General features: G+C 38.3%; 1 protein-coding gene across 2 annotated transcripts in view; it reads left to right on the top strand.

Annotated features, from left to right (window-relative positions):
- The window catches only part of Trim33 (tripartite motif containing 33), a 111536-nt gene that overhangs the window by 28686 nt on the left and 56710 nt on the right, over positions 1-26140 (top strand). For both annotated transcript variants that reach the window (XM_029563996.1, XM_029563995.1), the window contains exons 3-5: positions 16160-16278; positions 16935-17079; positions 17656-17788. In XM_029563996.1, the coding sequence (XP_029419856.1) occupies positions 16160-16278; positions 16935-17079; positions 17656-17788 (397 nt within the window). The remainder of the gene's footprint in view (positions 1-16159; positions 16279-16934; positions 17080-17655; positions 17789-26140) is intronic.

The following is a 26140-nucleotide window of genomic DNA, read 5'->3' as shown; positions in this document are numbered from 1 at the left end:
ATTTTCATTATCCACTCATCAATTGAGGGACACTTAGGTTGCTTCCATCTTAAAAATAAGTATTTTTTTAAAAAAGATTCCATTTTATAGCCGGGCATGGTGGCACACGCCTTTAATCCCAGCGCTCGGGAGGCAGAGGCAGGCGGATCTCTGTGAGTTCAAGGCCAGCCTGGTCAACATAGTGAGTTCCAGGCCAGCTGGGGTGACAGGGAGACCCTGTCTCAAAAAGACATACACAAAAATAAATAAATAAATAAAAATAAAAATAAAATTCTAACCCCATAGCATGTATAGTAAAATACATTATCAGCAGTGACTTAATGTTGAGTGATATTGTTATTTCAGTAGCAGAATTATCCTATCTCAACATTGACAAAATATATGGATAGTTTTTTTGTTTTTGTCCTTTTTGAGACAGGGTCTCCCTGTAGCCCCAGCTGGCCTGGAACTCACTATGTAGACCAGGCTGGCCTTGAACCTCACAGATCCGCCTGCCTCTGCCTCCTGAGTGCTAGGATTAAAGGCGTGGGCTACCACGCCTGGTCACCATTTTATACTTTTAAAAATGATTTTATATAGGGACATCCATCCATCCATCCATCCATCCATCCATCCATCCATCCATTTATCCATTTGATTTTTACTTTTTTGGAGGCAGGTTCTCACTATGTAGCCCTAATTGGCCTGGAACTCTATGTATAGACCAGGCTGGTCTCAAACTCACAGAGAGATATCTGCCTGCCTCTGCTACCGGGGTGCTGGAATTAAAGGTGTGTGTCACCATGCCTGGCCCTATTTTTATTTTTTAAGTTGTGTGTCTTATCTGTGTGTGGGTATGTGCATGTGTGAGTAAAGATACCCTTGGAGGCAAGTGGTAGCAAATCTCTCTGATGCTGGAGTCGTCAGCCACTGACAAGGGTTCTGAGAATCAAGAGCAGCATGTACTCCTCCCTCTCTTGCTCTCACTAACTCTGTACTGAAAGCCACACTCTTGGTGGACACAGACAAAAAAAAAATTTCTCACAAATGCCAGGTCAAGGACTAAAGTATCCTCCCCAGAAAGAACAGGCCACAAGCATTTTTTATCCCATCCCATGCTATTTCTTCAGTTTGACTAGTTTCTTAATGATTGTTCTAGGTATAATATTATTTGTAACTTTTAATTTGTTTTTGTTGATGCTTTATCATATGGAGCGAGTCATAGAAACTTTAGGCTGGATGTGGTGACACCCAGTTATTCCCATTTATAATCCTAGCACTTGGAAGGTTAAGGCAGGAGGATTGCCAATTCTAGGTCAGGCTAGGATATGTAATGAGGCATCTCAAAAAATAATTTTCTGTGAAAACATTACTTATGAACTAGTGATTTGATCTTGACTGTCCTTTGATACTGAGATGAGATCTGTCCAGTTCAGTGAGAGAGCCTGTCTCAAGGTAAAGAATGATCCAGGACAACACCTGATGTTGACCTCTGGTCTCCAGATACTCATACATGGGTGAGTGCATCTGCACGCATACAGACCAGCCTAAACAGAAACTTTAAGTTTTTATTTTTAATTTTTAATATTTTATTTTATGTGTACGAGTGTATTGCCTGCATATAGGTAGGTGCACCTGTATCATGCAGTGCCCATGGAGGTCAGAAGAGGGTGTTGGATTCCCTGGAACTGGAGTTACAGATGGCTCTTAACTTCCATGTGGGCGCTGGGAATTGAACCTAGGTCCTCTGCAAGAGAAGCCATCCATCTCTTCAGCCCTTAAGCTTTTATTTTTATTAGTTTTAAATTATGTGTACATGTATGCTAATGTTCACAGAGATCAGAGGTGTCAGAATCCCTGCAGCTAGAGTTACAGGCCCTTCTGAGTTGGTGCTGGGAACTCTTGAGTTCGGTTCTCTGTATGATCAGTATTCACTCTTAACTGCTGAGCCATCTTTCTAGCCCCTAAACAGAAATTTAAATGAGCCCCAATTCTATTAAAAGGCATATAGAATTAACAAGAAACTTAAAACATTTAATCCTGTCTTTAAAGTTAGTCCTTTAAAAATTTTATTAAAAGCAGAGTAACTTTAAGAAAGTTTGTTTTGAAAGAAAGCATAAACCCATATGAACAGCATTTCAATGTGGTCAACCTAGTTATGTATAAATCTTACAGATTTATTTTCTATAAGTCTCATAAATTTGTATCTATACGCTAAAGAAATTATGGATGGTGTTGATAGATACAATCATTGTCTATCCATTAAAAACATCTAAAAATCATTAAAAGTGAACAAAACTTCTAGTAACATTGTGTTAGAGCTATCAGATTTCTATAGAATTATATTACATCATAAAAATATTTTTGTTACAAATATAAAGTCTAATTACCTAATGAACAGAGATTGTAAATCTAATACTGCCTTTTAGTGGACAGTAATGATTTCTTGATAACTTTATAGTATATATACATACTAAGTGAGATATTAAAACTTCTAACCCCAGGCCAGGTGTGGTAGTACATGCCTTTAATCCCAGCATTTGGGAGGCAGAGGCTGGCGGATCTTTGTGAGTGAGTTCGAGGCCAGCCTGGTCTACATAGTGTGTTCCAGGACAGCTGGGGCTACAAGGAGACCCTGTCTCAAAAAGACAAAAAAAAAAAAAAAAAAAAAAAAAAAAAAAAATCTAACCCCGTAGCATGTATAGGAAAATACATTATCAGCAGTGAATTCATGTTGAGTGACATTGTTATTTCAATAGCAAAATTATCCTATCTCAACATTGACAAAATATATGGATAGTTTTTTTGTTTTTGTCTTTTTTGAGACAGGGTCTCCCTGTAGCCCCAGCTGTCTTGGATCTCGCTATGTAGACTGGCCTCGAACTCACAGAGCTCCACCTGCCTCTGCCTCCCAAGTGCTGGGATTAACAGTGTGTGCCAAAGCCCAGAAATCATGTAAAAGTAACTCTACAAATGGTTTGAATCCAAAATTATATATAAATTACATTATAAATTGTATTTAAATATACATTTTTCTACCAGAAAGCTTAGAATTTCCTGAACACTTATGAAAAGCATATTTCATTTACTTTAAAAACTATCTTTTTATTTATATGTATGTCTATGTACATGTGTGCTGGTGCCTGGGGGTGGGGGAGCAGAAGAGGGTATCAGGTCCTCTGGAGCTGGAGTTATGGGCAGTTTTCAGCCACCCAGTGTGGGTGCGAGCAACTGAACTTGGGTCTTCTGGAAGAGCAGTGAGCACTCTTAACTACTGAGCCATTGCTCCAGCTCAAGAATGGCATGTAATTGACCTTCAAATGATGTTAGGCACCTCTCTTTTAGTAATGATCTCTTTTGGTAATGATCTATATTCCAAATGTTGCTGTTTGTTTAGGGATTGGATTCTTCTATAATTCCTGTTATGAAAAGGAAATTTAATGTGAATGATCGACATGCATATCCATCATTAATATATGTATGACCACCTTAATAAGAATCTCACATTTGCCATTTATGTATTAAGAATATTTCTGGAAAAAGAAATCCTTAGCAATAATCTAATAAAAGTGTATAAGGGATCTGTCCAGCACCTCCTAGCCACATCCTCTTCAGCATTTGTCCTTATTTATTTTAAAAAATTTTTTATTTTATGTATATGAGTGTTTTGCCTACATGTATGTAAATGTACCTGTGTCATGCAATGCCCACAGAAGCCAGAGGAGGCCATCAGATCCCCTGGAACTGGAGTTAGGGATAGTAGCCGCCATGTGGGTGCTGGAGTCTTCTGAAGAGCAGCCCCCTTGTTTTCTTGATGATAGCCAATTCTGCTTGGGGTGAGATGGAATCTCAATCTCAGTGTAGTTTTTTTTTTCTTACATTTGTGTGTGTGCGTGGAGTGTGTGTGTGAAGAAGGGGTGAGAGGGAGGTGTGTGCATGCATGTTTTGCATGTGTGTTGGTGTACATGCATGTGGAGGCCCAAAGTTGATGTCAGGAATTATCCTCTATAGCTCTTCAGCTTATTAATGAGATGGGTTCTGTCTGTCACACCCAGAACTCACTGATATGGCTAGTCTTGCTTATCTCCAGAGCCTAAAATTACAGGTGGGCCCCCATGCCCACCTGACCACCTAGCTTTTGTGTGGGTTCTGGGGATTGAATTTTGATCCTCACACTTGCTGGGCAAATGGTTTAATCTTAATTCAGCTATTTCCTCAGTCCTTCAATAACATTTTGATGGTTAAGGGTGTTGAACATTTTTCATATATTTTTATTTGAGAGCTGTCTCTTCAATGTGTTTGCCTGTTGTTGGGATTGTCTTAGTATTTAATTTTTTTTGAGTCCTTTGTATAGTCTAGGATTTTTTTTCTTTTTTTGGTTTTTTTGTTGATTGTTTTTTGACAGGGTCTGCCTAGTCACAGCCCTCCTGGAAGTAACGACATGAACCAGGATGGCTTCGATCTCTCAAGAGATCCATTTGCCTCTGCCTTCTGAGGGCTGAGGTCTAGGATTAAAGACACACACCACCATGCCTGGCGTTATTCTAGTACTTTTATTAAATTTTTAGTTTGTATTTATTATGTGTGTGTGCTTAAGTGCGTTTGTGCATGCAAAGGCTGGAGGACAACTTTATGGAGTTGGTTCTTTCATCTTTTTTTATGGGTTCAGTGGATCAAACTTCGGTCATGCTTGCACAGCAAGTGCCTTTACCAGTTGAGTCATCTCTCCAGCCCTAGGATTTTTTTTTTTTTTTTTTTTTTGGAGACAGGGTCTCCTTGTAGCCCCAGCTGTCCTGGAACTCACTATGTAGACCAGGCTGGCCTTGAACTCACAGAGATCCGCCTGCCTCTGCCTCCCAAGTGCTGGAATTAAAGGCGTGCGTCATCGCCCCCGTCTGTTCATTTTTTATTATATGACTGAAAAATGTTTTATGGTGTGTTTGTATGTGGCTCACATTTAAAAAAATTCATTTATTGATGATCACCTTATTTGATTCCATATTTTGACTAATAGTGCGGCAGTAGACATGGAAATTCAGGTATCTCTTTAGCATGCTGATTTCTTTTGAATATATACCCAATAGTGGAATAACTGGATTGTAAAGAAAGTTTTAGGTTTTTTTCAGAACCTCCATGCTGTTTTCTATGCTAATCTACATTCTTATCAGCAGTGCATAAGAGTTTCCACTTTTACTTCCCAACAGCATCTTTTTTTTTTCTTTGTCTTTTTGATAATAGCCATTCCAACTGGGGTGAGGTCATAACTCATTGTGGCTTTGGTTTGCATTTCTTTATCAGTGATAGTGTACATTTTTCATTTATTTATTTATTTATTTTATTTTGTGTGTGTGTGCGTGTGCGCGTGCGCCATGGAGTGCATGTGGAAGTGAGAGGATAACTTGTGGAGTTGGTTCTCTCCTTTTACCCCTTGGGTTATGGGGCTTGACCTCAGGTTATCAATGTTGATGGCAAGCATCTTTACCAGCTGAGTATCTCTGTAGTCCTTGACCAGTTTTCATGTAGTTTCTCACCATTTTTATGTCCTGAGAAGTGTGTCTTTTTACCCCTCTTCCCTCCCTCCTTTTTTCCTTCCTTTCTGGTGCTGGGGATGAATTGATTGGATGCTAGCCTGGTGCTTTATGACTGAGCTTCATTCTCTTTTTAGTTTGGATCATAGCTATTACTGTTACTTGTTATTTTTGTATATCCTGACTATTAAGTCCTAGTCCAAAGGCTAGTTTGCAAGTATTTTCCCACTCTGAAGGCTATTTACATTGTTTTTAAGTTTTATAAAATCTCATTTTTCTGTTTTTATTGAATCCATGCTTTTGAGGTCTTTTTTTTTTTTTAAATTTGATATTCCTGGCTACTAATTTGCTTCTTATAGTTACTGTTCTATTTTACTTACCTTCCAGGTTTTGAAATGTAGAGGTCATGCTTATTTAATTCTATCAGGTCTCTTTCTTTTATATTTGTAATTAAATTGTATTTCTCTGAGAGTTCTTCCTCCTCTTTTTTTTTTAAACTCAAGTTTTCTTTTGTTTCTTTCATTAGTTATGCCTCAGTAGGAATCTCCCAGCTTGTTCAGATTGTTCAGCTTGGTTTCCCTCAAGTTATTAAAGTCCCTTAAATGAGGTATACTTGTTCATTGCTTATTCATGAGTGTAACTCCCTTCACAGGATCATGTTGGGGCATGATGCTGTGGTTATTGGTCAGTTGTGAGCCAGCAGACCATGGTAGACATGACACATTTTGTTTCAGCTGCCCTATACTGAATTCATTTTCTAATTAAATGTCTTATCCCAAGTGTGATAGACCCTCACTGTTCCTCAGCTAGTACACATGGGGTTGGAGAAGTAGATCTATCTTGATCTTTTCATGAGTGACTGAGTCTCTAAGTATAGAATTTAGATGACTTCTTATAGGAGTCAGTAAATAAGCAGATGCACTGGATCCAAACAGCTGTAGAACCCTGGGTCTTCATGGTTGTGGCCCCCATGATTCTTGGGTCTGTACAGTTTCATACCTCCTTCCTGCATTAAAAAGAGTACCTAGTTGCATGTAAGTTTGCTTACACAAGCACATGTTGTGTGCACATGTGGACAAAAGCCCTCTGTCCTGTGAATGTCTGCGTAATAGTTACTTTTCTGTTGCTGTGATAGAAACATCTTGACCAAGGGAACTTATAGAAGGAAGAGTTTATTTTGCTTATGGTTCCAAAGGGGTGAGAGTTTATCATGGTCGGGAGGTATGTGGCTGAGGTGGCTGGAGTAGGATCAGAAAGCAGAGGCTCACATCTTCAAGCAGGCACAAGAAACAGAGTGTGACTGGAGATCTGGCAAGACTTAAGAACTCGGTAAGCCTGCCCACAGTGATGTGCTTCCTCCAGCATAGCCATACCTTCTAAGACCTCCTGAAACAGCACCACTAAGTGGAGACAAAATGTTCAAATGCTTGCAACCTATGGGGACATTCTCATTCAAACCACCACAGTCTCAAAGACTCAAAATCCCTGTACTTTGGAATTGAGTAAGAGCTAGCTTGAAGTTTCTGGCTGGCTGCTTCAGTGAAAAAAATCACTCAGTAAACTTTATTTGAAGGACCAGATAGTAAATATTTTTTATAAAAATATAAAAGTCATTCTTTAAATAAGCTTTCTATTTGCTAATCATTCTTTTACAATTTTATACATATATAATGTACTTTGATCATATCTCTTCCATTATTCTTTTACTCCCTCATTGAACCATTGGGTTCCTTACCAAGTCCTCCTCCTACTTAAAAGTCATTCTTTTTCTTTTTTTTTTTTCCGGTCTTTTTGAGACAGGGTCTCCCTGTAGTCCCAGCTGGCCTGGAACTCACTGTGTAGACCAGGCTGGCCTTGAGCTCACAGAGATCTGCCTGCCTCTGCCTCCCAAGTGCTGGGACTAAATGCATGCACCACCATGCCTGGCTTAAGTAAATATTTTTAAAGATTACTTTTATTTATATGTGTGTGTCTTTGCAAATATATACTGTGTGTGCAGGTGCCTTACAGGTCAAAAGAGGGTGTTGAATCCCCTGGAGCTGGAGTTAAAGACAGTTGTGAGCCTCCTGATGTAGGTCTTGGGAACCAAACTCAGATCCTCTGGAAGAACAGGAAGCACTCTTAGCTGTTGAACTATCTCTTCAAGTCCTTCAAGCCTGGCCTTTTAAGTTGGTACTGGGGATCAGGTCCTCAAGTACTTTATTGACTGAACTGTCTCTCCAGCCCCTATGCATTCATTTATCAAGTCCGTTGGGTATCTGCTGCATTTCTAATCTTTTAAATTTCTCCTGGTTTAGTTTCTTATTTTGTCTTTTTAATTAGAGAGTTTATTACAGTTCTTTTTAAAGTTCCTTTTAATTTATTTTTAAAATATTTTTATTTATGCATATGTGTCTGTTTCTGTGTATATGTGTATGGGTACCTGCAGAACCAGAAAAGGATGTCAGATCTCTGAGGCTGGGGTTGAAGGTAATTGTGAGCCTCCTGATGAGGGTGCTGGGGACAGAACCTAGGTCCTTTTTGGAGTTCAGTCCTCTGCAAGAGTAGTAAATGTTAATAACTGCTGAGCTATCTCTCCAGCCTCGTAATTTTATTTTGTAATTTTATTTAAGTAACATGTTTCCTTAGGGCTTTTTCATATGTCCATAGTTTTGGTTGACCCTCCCCCACCTTTTCTCCCCTATCTCCCTGCCTTCCATCCCTTCTTAAACCTTATCACCCACAGTAGCTCTGTTTAACATCATATATGTTCTACTGGTTATTTTTTTTTAAACAGTGTCTCCCCAACTCCAGCTGGCCTGGAGCTCTCTATGTAGAATAGGCTGCCCTCCATCAGGGATCTACGTGCCTTCCAAGTGCTGGGATTAAAGGCATGTTCTGCCCCAGTGCATACATGCATGCACACCCACACGCATGCCCATGCTTCCTGGTCCTCTGACCAGAGCCTTATGGACCCTACATACACTCCCACATAAACATATATAACTGAAACAAACTACTTTCCCAGTAATCATTTATAATTAACTTTTAATCATTGCATAAATTTACTTTAAAAAATAATTTTCTGTTTTTAAAAAAATTTAGAAGCTAGAATCTGCATGTGAGAGAGAACTGGCTCTTTTTCTGAACCTTGATTTACCTCAGTTAATGTAAATTCCTACAAGTCTTTTAATTTCATTTTTTTCATGGCTGATTAAAATTCCATTGTGTATATGTACCACAGTTAATATTTTTTATGTGTATATGCATGCACGTATGTAAGTGAACTACGTGTGTGCATTGCCTGCAGAGGCTAGAAGAAGGTGTCGGATCCCCTGGAATCGGAGTTATGAACAGTTAGCCGTCATGTGGTGTGTTGGGAATTGAACCTGGGTCCTCTAGAAGAACAACTATTCTTATCCGCTGAGCCTTCTCTCCAGCCCCCATCTGTACCACATTTTTATTATCCATTCATCAGTTGATGTACATCTTGAATGAATGAATAAATCCATTTCCTAGCTCTTGTGAATAGAGCAGCAATAAGCATGGGTGTGTATGTATCTCTGTGTAGTATATAGAGTCCTTTGGGTATATGCCCAGGAGTGGGTTAGCTGGGTCTAGTGTTAGTTTGTTTGAGAAACTTTCACACTGATTTCCATAGTGGCTGTACCATTTTACACTTCTGCCAACGCCATAACCTTCCTAATATTTCTTGTTCTTTGTTTTCTAGTCATTAGATGTTAGTCCTTCTGACTGGGGTGAGATGAAATCTCAAAATTTTAATGTGCAATCCCTCATCATCTCTAAGGATTTAGCATTGTTTTCAAGAACTTGTGCTACAGACTCTTATATCTTCATTTCAGATTCTCGTTGTGCCCCCACCCCCTTTATATCACTCTGTGTCCTTGAGAAAGTTTCCTGGTCCCTCAGTCTCAGTTTCTTCACCTTTAAAAATGGGAGCAGTGGGGCTGGAGAGATGGCTCAGAGGTTAAGAGCACTGGCTGCTCTTGGAGAGGACCCAGGTTCAATTCCCAGCACCCACATGATGGCTGACAACCATTTGTAACTCCAGTTTCAGGGGAATCTGACACCCTCTTCTGACCCCTGTGGATATTGCATGATGTGGGTGCACTTAACATACATGCAGGCAGTATACTCATACAAATAAAAAAAAGATAAAATGGGAGCAGTAACTGAAAATAATCTTAACTGGATACTGTTATAAGTAAAATTTAGAGTAGAATTTTTTATTGCTGGGCATGGTAACACATGCCTTTAATCCCAGCACTCAGGAGACAAACTGGTCTGAGTTTAAGGCCAGCTGGGGCTGCCTAATGAGACCCTGTTTCAAACAAATAAACCCCTTGTATTAATGGAAATTTAAATATGTTTCATGTGGTTGGTTTCTCTTTCCACCACAGTCCCAATTTTCAAGTGTCTAAGTTAAAAATTGAGTGAGAAAAAGAGTGCAGAGTTGAATGGAAAGCATCAGACAAGAGACACGGATGGCAGAGCGCTCAAAGTCTTCATTACTTTCATAAGCCATTTTTTTGTGTGTGAATTAAGTTTAAAAAAAAAAAAAGAGCTCCAACATAGATTCTTGGAATGTTTTCTTAATCTCTCAAAGTAGTTACTGGGTCAGCAGGCTTGCACAGTTTATTTCACTTGCCAGTAACTCAGCTATTTTATGTCATTCACCATGTAGGTCCTCTGTTAATGTGCTAAAGTAAGGCTTTACTGTATTTTTTTTTTTTTCCTTTCCTTTTTCCCCTTCCCTCTTCTTTTTCAGTGCTGGGCATTGAATCCAGGGCTGTGGTCATGCAAGGCAAGTGCACTACTGTGAGATACATCTCCAGCCCTGTTTTGATCTTTCAAAGTCTCAGATCTCATTTCATTCCCCCAAATAAAAATGTTTAATAAATTAGTATTTAAAGAAAACCAGTGTAATAAGTCTGAATAGGTCTCTTAGAACTTGAGCTTTGAAGTGATAGAATTAGGTCTGGACAGTACTGCATAAAACTGGTCAGTAGGTTTGACTTTGAAGATTGTGTTAGTTTTGTATAATGTCCAGATGGCAGCTAGTACTCAGTGAATCAGTAGCACACTCATATGCTATATACTAATCAGAGAGGGTACTTATTTGGAAAATATAAAATGTTTCATTCCTTATGAAAATATTTGTCTAATTTTAAAATGTGTTGACATAAAGGCACATATATCAAAATATTCTAAAGAACTTTCACCTGTTTTATCTGTGGGATCAGCACCTTGGCAGAGGATAAATGATCATCAGAGAGGTGGGGTTTGCTGATAGCTGTAGACTTGAATTTATCACTATCCCATTGGGATTCCAGGGACTTTTAGGTTTTTGGTAATCTTGTAAATTCATTAATATTATTTTAGTAGGGATTTATGTATTTTAATTTTTTACATTCATTTTGTGTATGCATACATATATATGGGTGTACACATGCCATGGAGTGCATGTGGAGGTCAGAGGACAATTAGTCAGTTTCTCCTTTTACCATGTAGGTCCTGGGGATCAGACTCAGGTCCTCAGGCTTGGTGGCAAGCACCATTGCCCACTGGATCATCTTGTTCGCTGTATGTTTTGCTTTTGATGGTTATTTGTGTGTATGGATGTGCATGTGCCATGGAGCATGTGTAGGAGTCAGAGAATAACCCTGTGGGGTTGGTTCCCTCCTTCCACCATGTGGATTCTGGGATTGAACTCAGATCATCATCCCTGGTGGCAAGCACCCTTATCTACTGAGCCATCTTATCAACTCCAAGTTTTTGATTTTGAAACAGGGTCTCACTCTGTACCTCTGGCTGGCCTGGAACTCTGGTGGGGATTTAGAATGAAAATGGATTTGTGTTTCCAGCCTGCTAGGTGTATTGGAAAATTTAAAAAAAATTGAGAATTAGTTTGTTGAGCTTTAAAAGAAACAGACTGACCAATTGGACTGCATTGAATCATGTAATAATTTAGGTATAATGGCTACTTTGATGTTGAGCCTGCTTATCTCCTTTCTTCTCTCCTTCTACTCCTTGTTTTCCTTTTCTTTTTTTCTCTGTGAGAATGAACCTAGGGCCTTGCATGTGCCAAGTAGGCACTATACCACTGATTCATATACCAAGTCCCAATATTGCATCTTTCTTGCTCAGAATATAGAATGTGTCACCATCTTTTGTGTCTTTCAAGAAAAAGAAAATTTCTTCATTTACATGTTGTAAATTTCATATTCCTTCTAAATGTTTTTCATACATGTGAGTGTATATGTAGGTATTTTTAGCTTTTATAGGTTTCTGTTTTTCCTTTAATAATTTTTTTGAACTTGTGCTGTTCTTAGTTTTATTTGTTTCTTCCTTTCTTAGTTGAAACTAGGGCCTCCAAGACTGAAATTGGTAAGTAAGATCTACTTGAATTCATAGGACTCAGAAAAGCTGTGATAGTTGCAGTTTATTATAGTGAAAGAATGTAGATTAAAAGCAGAAGGCTGACAAGATAGCTCAGTGAGTAAAAGTGTTTGCCATGCAAACTTTGACCTGAGTTAAATTCCCAGATTCCATGGTAGAAGGAGAGAACTGCCTCCTTAATGTTGTCCCTTGATGGGCTGGAGATATGGTTCAGCAGTTAAGAATACTGGCTGTTCTTGCTGAAGACCCAGGTTCGAATCCCAGCACCCACATGGCAGTTAACAACTGTCCGTAACTCCAGTTCCAGGGGATCTGACAGCCTCTTCTGTCTTCTGTGGGCATTGTACTACACGGGTGCACTTACCTACATGTCGGCAGTACATGCATACACATAAAATTTTATTTTTTTTATTTAATAACCACATGATTAGAAGAAGCATTTCATTACAGCTTTAACATATTCAGTAACAATTTCCAGAGCAAGGATATATCTCTTTCAAAAGTGGCTGTAAATTTTTAGGTTCACAGTTGAATTAATACAGTTATAGAATATTGAACTCAGTATAAACCCTATAAGACATAAAATTGAATGAGTTTTTAACCTTTAAAGAAGATCTTTATTTCATTTTAAAATACACTGTTTCCTACATTTTTAATGCTACAAACACTTAGATGTTTGCACATGTGTCTTTATATCTGATTATTACTAGTCACAGTTGGTTACACTTGGATCCTTGGCACCTGAGTATGGATGTAAAGTCATCACGTAGATTTCAGTGGTAATATTTATCACCTCTGCTAATTAACATGAAGTAAATTTTTATGCTTCCTCCTCAAATACAAGTCTTTTTAATTTGTTGCTTTTCTTGTGTGTATATCATACAGAACATCCCACACAATCTTATTCTTCTATATACCCACTTCCCAAATGGCACCCTTCCACAGCACACCCCCCCCACTGGAGCCCACATACTCTGTCATCCCTGTTATTGTCCACTGTGTTGTTGGCACCCCCAGCCATTCCCCCAGTACTTGTCCATCCGCTGATCTAGTCAGCCCATCTAGAGATCCTTGTTTTAGGAAGATCAGCTGTTCCTCATCTAGCAGCAATCAGTTGTCAGTATTCCTTTAGATAAGATTGGGGTCTGCAGTTCATTTTCCCAGTTTTATGCTGGGTTACTGTCTGAGAGTCTTTTGGGCCACCCTGGCCAATAACTCGAAGGTATCTCCTGTCTGACATTGTTTCTTGTTATGTAGGCTTTAGCTATACATATGGAGTCTTAAAAAATTATATTGACTTCATTAATCTTTGGTTATACTTTCCTTTTGAGTGTTTAAGACCCTACACTTGGCCCAGATAAAACAATTTATTTTTACTCTTAAGGTCGTTTGAGGATCTGTTCCTTAGGGGTAACATGGGCTTGAAAAGAGTCCCTGGCTCCTTTCTTTTACCAGTTCTATGTGAAGATAAGTCAAAGGTCCTACTCGACTGTGACTGGCTTCTCTTGGAAGCATGGAGGAAATGTTTCCTCTGTGTTGACCCTCTTTGTAGACTGGACACTGGTTCAAGTCCATCTGGTGGGGTCTCCATGGCCTCCTTGATCAAGAGGACAGGTGATTCACCACAGTTACAGGGCATTTTGAGAACTGCTCTTAGACCCTGGAACTTAGTTGACCTAAGAGGGAAAGAAGCAAAAACTGTCCTTTGTGTCCCTCTGTCCAGATTAGAATAGGCCTCATAGTATGGCTGTTAAACATCCAAGAAGGTTAGTTCCACCAGTCTGCTACTTTTGATTATCATGTGCCATGTAGATAAAGCTTGGGCAATGCTCTCAGATAAACCTTACCTAGACATATGTTATATTCCTTGATCTAGTTGTATGTATAATTTGTCAGTAGGCTAGTTTTAAAAAACCAGAGGGAACCATACACACAATATTAAAAAAAAAAAATCCCTTGACTTCCATGGCACGTGCACATACATATACACAGCTAATCATAAAAGTTTTAAAAAATCAGCAAAGAGAAAAAGTGTAGACATAAGCTTTCAAACACTCCTTTCCAGTGTTATTCCAGTGATGACATGGGGCAGTGAACAGGAGTACTGCAAAGACAGGGGTCTCACCTGAGCCTAGAATTGTTACTAAGGGATCAAGTCTTGAAGGCATGCAGCCCCCAAGAACTGACATCTGCTGTTTGGACTCTGGTCTACCTACTGAATACAGTAGGCCTTGGGCATGAAACAGTGTCTTGGGCTGGAGTGGTGGTACTTACCCTTTAATCTCAGCACATGGGAGGCAGAGGCAGGCAGAGTTCTGTGACATTCAGGCCAGACTGGTCTACATAGTGAGTTCCAGGCCAGGTGGGGCTACAGGGAGAATCTGTCTCAAAACACCCGAGCAAACAAAATTTCTCATTAGTTAAACTGTTAGAATAATCTGCCTGGCCAGACTAATACATTATAGACTACAGCTTTAGACATCATAAAACACTCTTAGGAGGCAGACTATTCCATAGGTCTAAGATCATTTCCTAGGAACGAGTCACAAGCCAGTCCTAAGATAGACCTTTCTTAAGAACATGTCAGGTTTGAGGATTCAGGCCTGCTAAGAAAACACTTATGTACCAGTAAATGCCAGTGTTGACTCTTGGTTAGAAGTTCCTGATTTTTCTCTTTATCAGTTAGTTACTGCTTGTCTTGCCCCCATGGTTAGTTATGCTTACCTCCTTTGTGGTTACATATTGTTTGATTAAGATTTTTAATTCATGCCACCTCAAATGTAAAAACATTTATTTTCTGGGCCGGGCATGGTAGCGCATGCCTTTAGTCCCAGCACTCGGGAGGCAGAGGCAGGCGGATCACTGTGAGTTCAAGGCCAGCCTGGTCTACATAGTGAGTTCCAGGACAGCTGGGGCTACAGGGAGACCCTGTCTCAAAAAGACCAAAAAAAATTTTTTTTATTTTCACTTTTCAACCTTTTCTCTTTTTTCCCTTCTTTGGTTTGAAAATTCATTTTTGTGTATTTCCTTTGTGCATGATCTTTGTATACAAAATTTTGTAAAGTCTGCCCCATGTAGTATTGTGCAAAACTACTTGTTCTCGTGTGTGTGTGTGTGTGTGTCTGTCTGTCTGTCTGTCTGTATATATACTCTTGATATCTGATAGTCTAATTTTTAGAATGAGGTAACTTGTGTGTTTGTGATGGGGGTAGCAGGAAGGGGTCTTAATTATGTTGCTCAAGATGGCTGTTCTTGAACTCTCTCTAGAGTAGCTGGGACTATATCTGCTTGCCACCATGCCTGGCTAGAATGAGATATTCTCTTTACATTTTCATTTTTTTGTCAGAATGATTATATATGGTTCTGTAGCTTGTGTACTACACAGTTCTTGAGAATTCTGTTATACCTCAGTCTTTGTATATGGTGCTTCATAGAGTTTTGTACATTATAAATCATAAAATAGACTGATTGAGGTCTTTAAACCAGTGAAGGGAAAGACTGCTTATTTTGAGTTGCTTCATCTGTTTGGAGATAGGGTCTGATTATGTAGTCTAGACTGGCCTTGAATTTAGGATCCTCTTGCCTCCCAAGTGTTAGGATTACCAGTATTTGCCATCATGCTCAGTATAGATCATGCCATTTGTGTTGTATTTGTACTTTCAATCCCTTGGCTGACATATAGTTTGTTCTATTAACTTTGCTAGTTTTTAGTTCTTTACCTCCCATATGTTACCTTAGAAATTTATCCTTTCCAATTGGTACTAGAACACTAATAGGTTCACTAATAGGTGAAAGTGTAGGTAATTGTTGTCCCCGTGGTAGTAGTATCTCTGAACCAAGTTAAAATATATCTTAATCTATATCTGTCTCACTCTTATAGGGTCACTTGATTATATTTAGGGCCCTCTAAATAATTCAGAAATAATTTTCATCTCAGGAGCCTTAATGGCATTTACAGAGTCTCTTTGATACATTAATAGGCTTTGAAGGTTAAGATTTCTTCTGAGGCCATTATTCATTCAACATATTAATAATATACACTTTTGGGGAAGACATTTTAATTCATGCTTTCTCTTCCAAAATGGATTTCATTTTCTCCCAAGAGAATAACTCAGGTTATTTTACTCATTGTTTGGGACTTTTCCATGGGTTTCCATGTGAGCTTCACAGAATTTCCTTTTTTTCTCTTCTTCCTCTTGAAGAATCTTAATGTTGCTTTATTTTTTATTTTTTATTTTTTTTTTATTTTGTAGTTGGTGTAATACGGTGTCCAGTATGCCGTCAGGAATGCAGACAGATAGATCTTGTGGATAATTATTTTGTGAAAGACACAACTGAAGCCCCTAGCAGTTCTGATGAGAAATCAGAACAGGTATGAGTCTCAATTTTTCTTTATATTCCTGTATTGATGTTAAAATGAAAATGATAAGAAAAATGATTAATTTTTAAAAAATAATTTTATTTTAAGTGTATGAGTGTATTGCTTGCATATATGTAAGTGCACCCATGTTGTGCAGTGCCTGTGGAAGTCAGAAGAGGGTGTAGGATCCTCTGGAACTGGAGTTATAAACGATTGTTAACCACCATGTGGGTGCTAGGAATCAAATTTGGGTCCTTTGCAAGAATAGCCGTGCATTTAACCGCTGAGCCATCTCTCCACCCCTTGATTGATTAATTTAGGGATTTAATTTAGGATTAATTTCGGCTATAGTTCTGCCTTTCAAATTAGAAATAAAAGATAACTTTCTTCCATACTCAGACTTGGTGAAATAAACTATGATCATTACTTAAAAAGTTAAATCTTGCATAGACTTTATATTCTGAGTCTTAGTTGTTTTTTTTTTAACCTACTACCTAAATGATAAGGAAAAGAATTTTGTTGAAAATAAATGGCTAAGATAATTACATTGTTTGTATAATGAATTCATCAGTATATTTGCGATCAAATTAGAAAGTTTTCACTGTTTTATTCTGTGGATCTACATTTAGCAAATGTAATGTAGATTAGCTTTTTTTTTTTTTTTTTAGGTATGTACTAGTTGTGAAGACAATGCCAGTGCAGTAGGTTTTTGTGTAGAGTGTGGAGAGTGGCTTTGTAAGACATGCATTGAAGCACATCAGAGAGTGAAGTTCACTAAAGATCATTTGATCAGGAAAAAAGAAGATGTCTCAGGTAAGATACATAGTTTATTCTTCTCAAAAAAGCATTTATTTGTGTGTGTGTGTGCGTGTGTGTGTGTGTGTGTGTGTGTGTGTGTGTGTGCGTGCGTGTGTGTTTGTGTGTAGGCACACACATGCCATGGCACACATTTTGATGTCAGGACAACTTGCAGGAGTCAATTCTCTTCACCATGTGGATCTCAGGGATTGAACTCTGGTCATGAGGCACAGCAAGTCCCTTACCTGCTGAACCATTTTGCCAGCCCCATCCATACAGCTTTAATGATTACATTTAACTTTATTTATTTTTATTTTTCATTTTTTGGTCTTTTTGAGACAGGGTTTCCTTGTAGCCACAGCTGGCCTGGATTTGCTATGGAGACCAGCCTGGCCTTGAACTCACAGAGTTCCGCTTGCCTCCACTTGCCTCTGTCTCTCAAGTGCTGGAATCAAAGGCGTGTGCCACCATGCCTAGCTTTAGCTTTATTTTTAGTCCACTAGTTATATTCTTTGAATACTAGCACCAGTAAAAATTTAGAAAATTAGTGAAAATTTTATTGTTTAAAAATATTTTTTTATTTCATTACAGAGTCTGTCGGAGCATCTGGTCAGCGTCCTGTTTTTTGCCCTGTACACAAACAAGAGCAATTGAAACTTTTCTGTGAAACATGTGATAGACTGACATGTAGAGACTGTCAGCTATTGGAGCACAAAGAACATAGGTACAGAAGTCGTAATTGTTTACTGAATAATACTTTAAAATACTTGTTCTTAAATATTGCTCCCATAATTTTGTCTTGTAGCATTTAAGTTCAAATTTTATGTATTTATTCTTGAGGCAGTATGTTTTAAGTTAATGGCTTTCATGTTCATAACTAATTGTATATAAATTTTTGTTATAATGTATCGTTAATGTGGATTTGTGTTTTTAAGAATGGAATTGTATTATTTTCTTGTTTACTATTCCTATGATTTAAATAAGTTTTTTCCAAATGTAATGTGTTTAGGCTGTAGTTTATAGTATGAAAAGGCAGTATTTATTCATTTGGGGATGAGTGATACATATTCTCATGTACAAGGCTAATATCTTGTTTTAACATCAAAGCATAAATACTGGTTTTACATTAGATATGGGAAAACTAGGACTTAACAAGGAAGTATAGTTAGCGTAGATACTATTTAATACATAACTTTGTATTTACTGTTTTTTTAAAAATTTGTTATTTTTATTTTACATGTATGCGTGTATTGCCTGCATGTAGGTAAGTGCACCCATGTTGTGCATTGTCTGCGGAGGTCAGAAGAGGCTGTCGGGTCCCCTGGGACTGGAGTTATAGACAGTTGTTAGCTGCCATGTGGGTGCTGTGATTCGAACCCGGGTCTTCTGCAAGAACAACCAGTGTTCTTAACTGCTGAGCCATCTCTCCAGCCCCATGTATTTACTATATTTTAACTAAATCAGTAATATTCACTTAAACATATGTTTCATTTGAACTGTTTTAGAACTGTACTAAAATTTTTTGGGGGGCGGGGTCTTTTTGAGACAGGGTCTCCCTGTAGCCCCAGCTGTTCTGGAACTCACTATGTAGACCAGGCTAGCCTTGAACTCACAGAGATCTGCCTGCCTCTGCCTCCCGAGTGCTGGGATTAAAGGTGTGCTCCACCATGCCCAGTTGTACTAAAATTTTTAGTTTTTTTACATATAACAAAATTCTTGAAAGTCTCTCCAGTTTCCATAGCATCTAGTTACTGTAAGAAAGAGATGGTCAAGCCCATCCACAATCTAGAATTTTCTAGTGATTTTCTAAGAACAGATTTTGTGAATGGACAAAAATAAAATTTTAAATCTGTTGTCAAGAAAGGGTAGTAAATGTGTTTCTCTTCTGTTTTTCCACCTTTCCTCCCCCACTTCCTCCCTGACACTTCCTCCCCAACTGATCTATAGTCTCCTCCTTCCCCTTCTTTGTGGAAATAAGGTTTCACTGGGTTGTAGGCTAATTTCTAGCTTATAATCTTCCTGTTTTACTCAGTCTCCCAAGTAGCTGGAATTACAGGAATTCACGACTCTGCCTGGTTTAAATGTTTCTTAACTGTATGCTTTCTTCAGTGAATTTATTGAATTTACTTGATACCATAATCTTGATTGCTAACAATTACTGTACCTTGCTTTGTAAAGCCAAGTTCTTTTCTGAATGCTAAATGCTTTAATTCATGAGATATTAAGGTACCAGCATTATGATTCTTTTAAAAATGATTATTTTATGTATATGAGTGTTTCCCTGCATGTATGTAAGTGCACCTGTGTTGTGCACTGCCCACAGAGGTCAGAAGAAGGCATCAGATCCCCAGGTGGAGCTGGAGTTATGAACAGTTGTTAGATACCATGTGGATGATGGGAACTTTACCTAGTTGCTCTGTAAGAGCAGCTACTGCTCTTAACTGTTGAGCCATCTCTCCAGCCCTGCATTATTACTGTTTTAAAGGTGAAACAATCTATTCTCAGAAAGCTCTAGTAATCTGTACAAGTGGTAGAGCCATGATTAGAGCACTCATGTATAGGCCCCAAATCTCTTAATGAATTCTATACTCATTTCTCCTCATATTGTACAGACTATACAGTATAGTATACAATATTTAAAACAAGATTTGATTATATTAAGATAATGCTAAAACCCTGTCTTAAAACAACAACAAATAAAGAAAAAGACATTCTTTTTTTCACAGCTTCAGATACTCTTTTTTTTTTTTTTTTTTTTTTTTGGTCTTTTTGAGACAGGGTCTCCCTGTAGCCCCAGGTGGCCTGGAACTCACTATGTAGACCAGGCTGGCCTGGAACTCACAAGAGATCTGCCTGCCTCTGACTCCCAAGTGCAGGAATTAAAGGTGTGTGCCACCACGCCCGGCTTCAGCCAGATACTTTGAAAAAGATACATTTTATTTGTTGTTTTTTTATATGTATGAGTGTATTGCCTGCATGTGTTTTAAGTGCACCCATGTTGTGCAGTGCCTGTGGAGATCAGAAGAGAGTATCAGATTCCCTGGAACTGGAGTTATGGACAGTTGTTAGCTGCCATGTAGGTGCTGGGGGATCGAGCCTGGGTTCTCTGCAAGTGCAGAACCAATTTAACTGCTGAACCAAGCCAGATACTTTTTTTTTTATCATTCAGATTTCTTACATAGTATTAAATTTTTTATTACATTTATTTTTTGGAGTTTGTATGTGCTGTATGTTTGTGGACGCCAGAGGACAACTTGTCAAGCTTATTCTCTACTCCCGTCATGCGGGTCCCAGGAATCAAACAAGTTCGTCAAGCCTGGCAGCAAGTGCCTTTATCTGGCTGAGCCATCTTACCCCAGTTTTAAAATTGTTGGTGAGAGTAAGAAAAGGAAAATGTTATACTTTTTCCCCATGATGAAATAGCTTTATTGGGCATGGTTTAAATTTAAGGGGTAGGAGTTTTGGGTAGAGGGTGGTGGAAGAGTAGCTTTTTTTTTTTTTTTTTTTTTTTTTTGGTCTTTTTGAGACAGGGTCTCCCTGTAGCCCCAGCTGTCCTGTAACTCACTATGTATCAGGTTGGCCTGAACTCACAGAGATGCCTCCTGAGTGCTGGGATTAAAGGTGTGCGCCACTACGCCAAGAAGGGTAGCTTTAACAATGATCTTTTTTTCATAATTTCCCTTTTTCTTTTACTACTTATATGTTAGTACTAAGTAATTTAATGTGCCATTATGTGTCTTCCCCCCTTTTGAGGTGGGTTGGAACTTGCTATATAGGCCATGCTGGCCTTAAACTTGTGGTATTCCTTCTACCTCAGCCTCCTGAGTGCTGGGATTACCAGTTGTGCTACCACACTCAGCCCTAATGTATCCCCTTAAATATGGGGGGAAGAAACCTTTTTCCTATTTTTTTAAAAAAAATATTTTGTTCATTATTTTTATTTTATGTGTATGAATGTATTGCCTGCATGTATGTGAGTGCACTCATGTCGTGCAATGCCGCAGAGGTCAGAAGAGTGTTTCGGATTCCCCTGGAACTGGAGTTAAGGATGGTTCGTAGCCGCCATGTGGGTGCTGGGAATCGAACCTGGGTCCTCCGCAAGAGCAGTCAGTGCTCTTAACTGCTGAGCCATCTCTCCAGCCTCTCTTTTTCCTATTTTTACATTCAGCCTCAGGACATTTTTGTGACCATTTCTGTGGATTTTATTCCCCCTCAATGTGACCAGTTTTCTGACACCAACTAGGTGTCCTTTATTTAATTCACTTAGAACGCCTATATACTTGGAGTTAGAGTAAGATCCAACTCATTAAAGGCATTCTCTCATTGAGTACCCCTACTTGAGATGCCATGTGTAAATTGATAAGCCTTCATGGCTCACAGAACTCTAGGACCTCCTTTATTTACACTTGATGATGTAATGTATTGTGAGGGTATTTTAAATAATACAAGTGAATAACTACATGAGATACATAGGGCATGGTGTGGGAGAGGGATGTGAAGCTTCCGTGTTCTTTCTGGTTTATCTGTAGATCTGTTCTGTCCATATGTTCAGCACCCTAGAAGCTCCCCATGTACTGACTTTTTGGGTTTTTATGAAGCATCATTATATAGGAATGATTGTAAATTCATTGACTATTTGTCCTCAACTCAACCTTCAAACTATCCGTCATAAGTTTAGAGGGACAGTGATATAATTTTCTAATGACATAATATGACCTGTTTGTTGCTGGGTATGGTAGCCCACACCTTTAATCCTGGCACTCAGGTAGTAGAGGCAGGTAGATCTCTGTGAGATCAAGGCCAGCCTGGTCTACCCTGACTCAAAAAACACAATACAACACAACAAAACAAAAACAAAACCCAACCTGTTTGATTGTTAAGAGATATATAACTGTTATATACAACAGTATCATATCTTCCTTCTTATACACTTTCATTTTTTGTTGTTAATGTTTGTTTTTTGAGGCTGAGTCTCACTGTGTAGCTTAGGCTGTAAAGTTGCTATGTAACTCAAGCTGGCCTCAAACTCACTGTCTTGCCACGGTTACAAACATACGGTCCTGCCACCATGCCCAGGCCTGCATTTCCATTGTATTTTGCCTAGACACGTGATTGTATCACTTAATGCTATTTACTTAAGTTATAACTGGTCTGTCTACTTTGGGGTCTGTTATGTTAAATTTCTTCTGTCTACATTGCTGCCAGATTATTTTGTTGTATAGTTGTTACCATAGAATTTCAGTAACATCAACAACAAAATATTTTTGAGTGGTTCCCCTGTAGTAAAAAGATGTAAGTGTGATGAGTATTGTAGCATTGTCCAGATTTCCATGTTCTTGTAGAAAAAGAAATCAGTTTCACTTTACAGGAAACTTTGGATATTGCCTTCTATATTAGAGTTTCTCTCATTACTGAATACATGATAGGTATTTCAGGGTTCAGGATTAATTTATGTTCTCCAGTCATACAGTCAGCCTTGATTAATGTCTACTAGTAACACCTTTTTGCAAATTTATATCTATATATATATATAGATATATACATATAGTCCTTTAGTATTCAGAAGTTTTCTGGTCCAAAATTTTAACAGTTTCCACTTACAGTCTTTTTCCATAATCTACATAAAAATGTGTTGCTAGGCACTTCAAAAAATCACACCCAAGTGTGGATTATATGGCTCAGTAGTACTGAAAGAAGAAGAGACTTGCCTTTTGCAATTCAGACGCCTGCCTTTGTTCAGGCTTCACTAAAGTATGAGTTTCTTTCAGGTGTCATATACTACAGATGGGCTAGAGGCTGTACTTTATTTTCTAAATCAGTGTATATATATAGTTCAGACTAGAAGTGATCCATTTTATAGTATTGTAAAATCAGTATGCATTCAGGAGAAATAATACTTTCAACTTTGAATTTGGGTCTTTTTCCAGGCTAATGTTATGTGGTATGGTATTCTCAGTGCTAGGCAGTTACAAAAAGCCATACTTTCTGGTAGTTTTTAGTTTTCGAATTTGGTGTGTGTAAGGGAGCGGGAGCATTCTCTCTTTCTACCTTGGTTTTCTTTATCTGTGAAATATCTTGTCCCAGGTTATTTTTTTAATAATTCTAGACATTTGTATAGGCCTTGAGAAACCTTTGCTGAATTTATCAGTGAGCCCCTGTTGGACACATCTGTTCACCATTATATTTAAATCAGTCCTACTTGGTCTCTGATACTAACATATTATGATGCTTAAGACCTACCTCAAGTCTAAATCTTTTAACCAAATCATGACAGTAAGCTGGTGATTTGAAATTACCCAATGGATAATAAATTGTGAATTAGACCCTTCTCTTCTGTCTAGACAAATTAATGGTTGACTCTTTCCAGATGAAAACATGGGGTGGGGGAATGAGCAAAATCAATCACTGAGCACCACTTGTTTTTGATTATTTTTATGTATATGAGTGTTTTGCCTGCATGTGTATAATTGTACCATGTGTACACAGTACTTGCAGATGCCAGTGGAGGGCCTTGGATCCCCTGGAACTGGAGTTATAGACAGCTGTTAGCCACCGTGTGGAACCAAACCTGGGTCTTCCTTAAGAGTAGCCAGTGCTCTTAACCACTGAGCCATCTCTCCAGCCCCACCACATTCTTTTGTCCTGTCATATACTTTTGGTAAAAAGACCATATCAAGAGCTGTTGATGCAATGATGGCATTGCCTTATTTCAGCCTTAATGTTTGTGTTAATCTCTGTGACTCATCCACTTTTTTTCATAGGCCATATAGTTATTGTGCAGAGACTATAGTGGTACTAGCTTCTACTTTGTTTTAAAAAAATGAAAATGGTCATTTTTTTTTTCCTTTTTTTTTTGAGCTAGGTATATTGGTCTGTCTTAATCTCTGTGGACTTGGGATTGTTCTGGTCCATTTTATTGTGTCTAATTAAGTTTGGCCTTGAGGTGAACGTCCATGTTTTCTGTTTTACAGTACTAGGCAGGTGAAATGTTTCCCAGTCAGACAGATTATCCATCCAAATAATAATGTTCAGGTAAAAGAAATATAACTGCCTCACATAAATGTCTGTTTAAAACATTGGAGTTTTGTTTGGTTGGTTTGTTTTTGTTTTTTGGTGGGTTTTTTTTTTTTGTTTGTTTGGTTTTGTGAGACAACATCTCACTTTGCAGCCCTGGCTGGCCTTGAACTCACAGAGATCTGCCTGCCTCAACCTCCAGAGTGCTGAACTTAAAGGGGTGCATCACCATATCTAGCCCAAAACAGTGTAATTTTAGTAGAAAATTTTTACTTTAATCACCAGTGTTGGCATTTCCTAGTCTAACTTTACTGTCTGTTTGGACCTAGTCATATCACAACTGGAAGGACAATAGATTTGGAGTCCTAGGGCATTGGGTTCAGTGTCACTTGTTTACTCTCTGGCTTATTTAACCCCTTATGTATATACAGCCTGTATTAATCACTTTTCTGTTGCTGTGATAGAAACACTGACCAAAGACCTATAGAAGGAAGAATTTATTTGAGCTTATGGTTCCAAGGGGCAAGAATCCATCGTGGTGGGGAGACACGGTGGCAGAGGTAGCTGGAGGAGGAGGGAAGCTGAGCTCTCACATCGTCACACAGGCACAAGAAACGAGAGTGACTGGAGATCAGGCAAGGCTTAAGAACTCTCTAAGCCCGCCCCCAGTGATGTGCTTCCTCCAGCATAGCCATGTCTTCTAAGACTTCCCAAAACAGCACCATCATTGGGGACAAAATGCCCAAATACTTTGAGCCTATGGGGGACATTCTCATTCAAGCCATCACACAGCCCTTGAACATACAGCTTTGATTTGTGTGAGCCTGTTTACACATTTTTCTATTTGAGATTTGTGACAGTCTGAAAAAACATTCAAGTAATAGGTATACTGAATGTGTTGTAAATACATGTCTACATAGATAGTAGTCTGCTTTCTCATTTATTTCCATAAAATACATACCAGTCTGTTAGCAAAAGTTAACCAAAATTTAAACACTGCTACATTAATCTGATAGAGAGAAATGTAAACAAATACAAAGATGCAGTATTAAACCATAACTGTAAGATTTAACTGCACTATACAATGTACTACAGTCATAACTACATAGTCACTTTCTGTTTGTGTTGCAGTAAGGTCTAGTGCTGGGAATAGCTGTTTAAAGTGCCACCATGCCTAGAGACTTTTTCTTTCGCATTTTATTTAATACTCGCATGCATTTTTATAGAATATTATTCCAAAGAGAGGCAATTTTAACACATTTTTTCCAGAAATAACTTGAAGCAGGTTGCATAAAAATATATATACAATGAAGTTTGAGTGGAAAGTAGGGATAAAAAATAAAAGACTAAATCCGAGCATGGTGATAACACATCCTCAATCAGTTCATTCTACGTGAGGTTCCCATAGCTTCTTTTATCTGTAAGTTGATGGTTTTCATCAAATTTAGCTCTTCTTCCTCAGACACTCAAGAGCTCTAAATTTTTTGCCTGTATTCTGTTTGATTGCTAGCCCCAGTTGTTTTACTGCCTACAGGGGTTGGAGGATGTGGCTTAGTAGTAGAGCACCTGCTTAGCTTGTACAAGGCCTTGGATTTGATCCCTAGCAAACCCCCGGGGAAAAATAAGTAAAGTTGTCAAAGACAGAAAGGCAGGGTGATTTTGGTAGTTTTTAAAGAATTGAAGACTCTCTTCCTATGGAAAATTCTGGACTATGTTTATTGCCTTACATTTTAGTCTTTCATAGATTTTAGTGGCAGAACTTGTGTGGTGCTGGTTACTCCGTCATGACTAAAATGGGAAATGGTCTTTGTTATACCTTAACATTTTTTTATACCCTGTTGCAATTTTGTGTTTTTGAATATTCATGTGACCGAAGAGAGAATGACTGCTTAAAACTTAAAAGTGTAAATAGCCTTTAAAGGTCATTTGAGTAGAACTTTGTAATTGAAATTATAGTAGCTAAAGAGTTTTCTTGATAATCAGCTATTTTTTAAATTGAGATTTCACATTTTCACATGGGTAAGTTTTCAGCTGATAGTTACAATCATAGGTGTGTGGTTAG

The sequence above is a fragment of the Nannospalax galili genome, unplaced genomic scaffold (genome assembly GCF_000622305.1).
Source record: "Nannospalax galili isolate Female #2095 unplaced genomic scaffold, S.galili_v1.0 scaffold475, whole genome shotgun sequence".
NCBI lineage: Eukaryota > Metazoa > Chordata > Mammalia > Rodentia > Spalacidae > Nannospalax > Nannospalax galili.
Note: the sequence above shows the minus strand (reverse complement) of the source record. Positions and strands in the feature narration are given on the sequence as shown.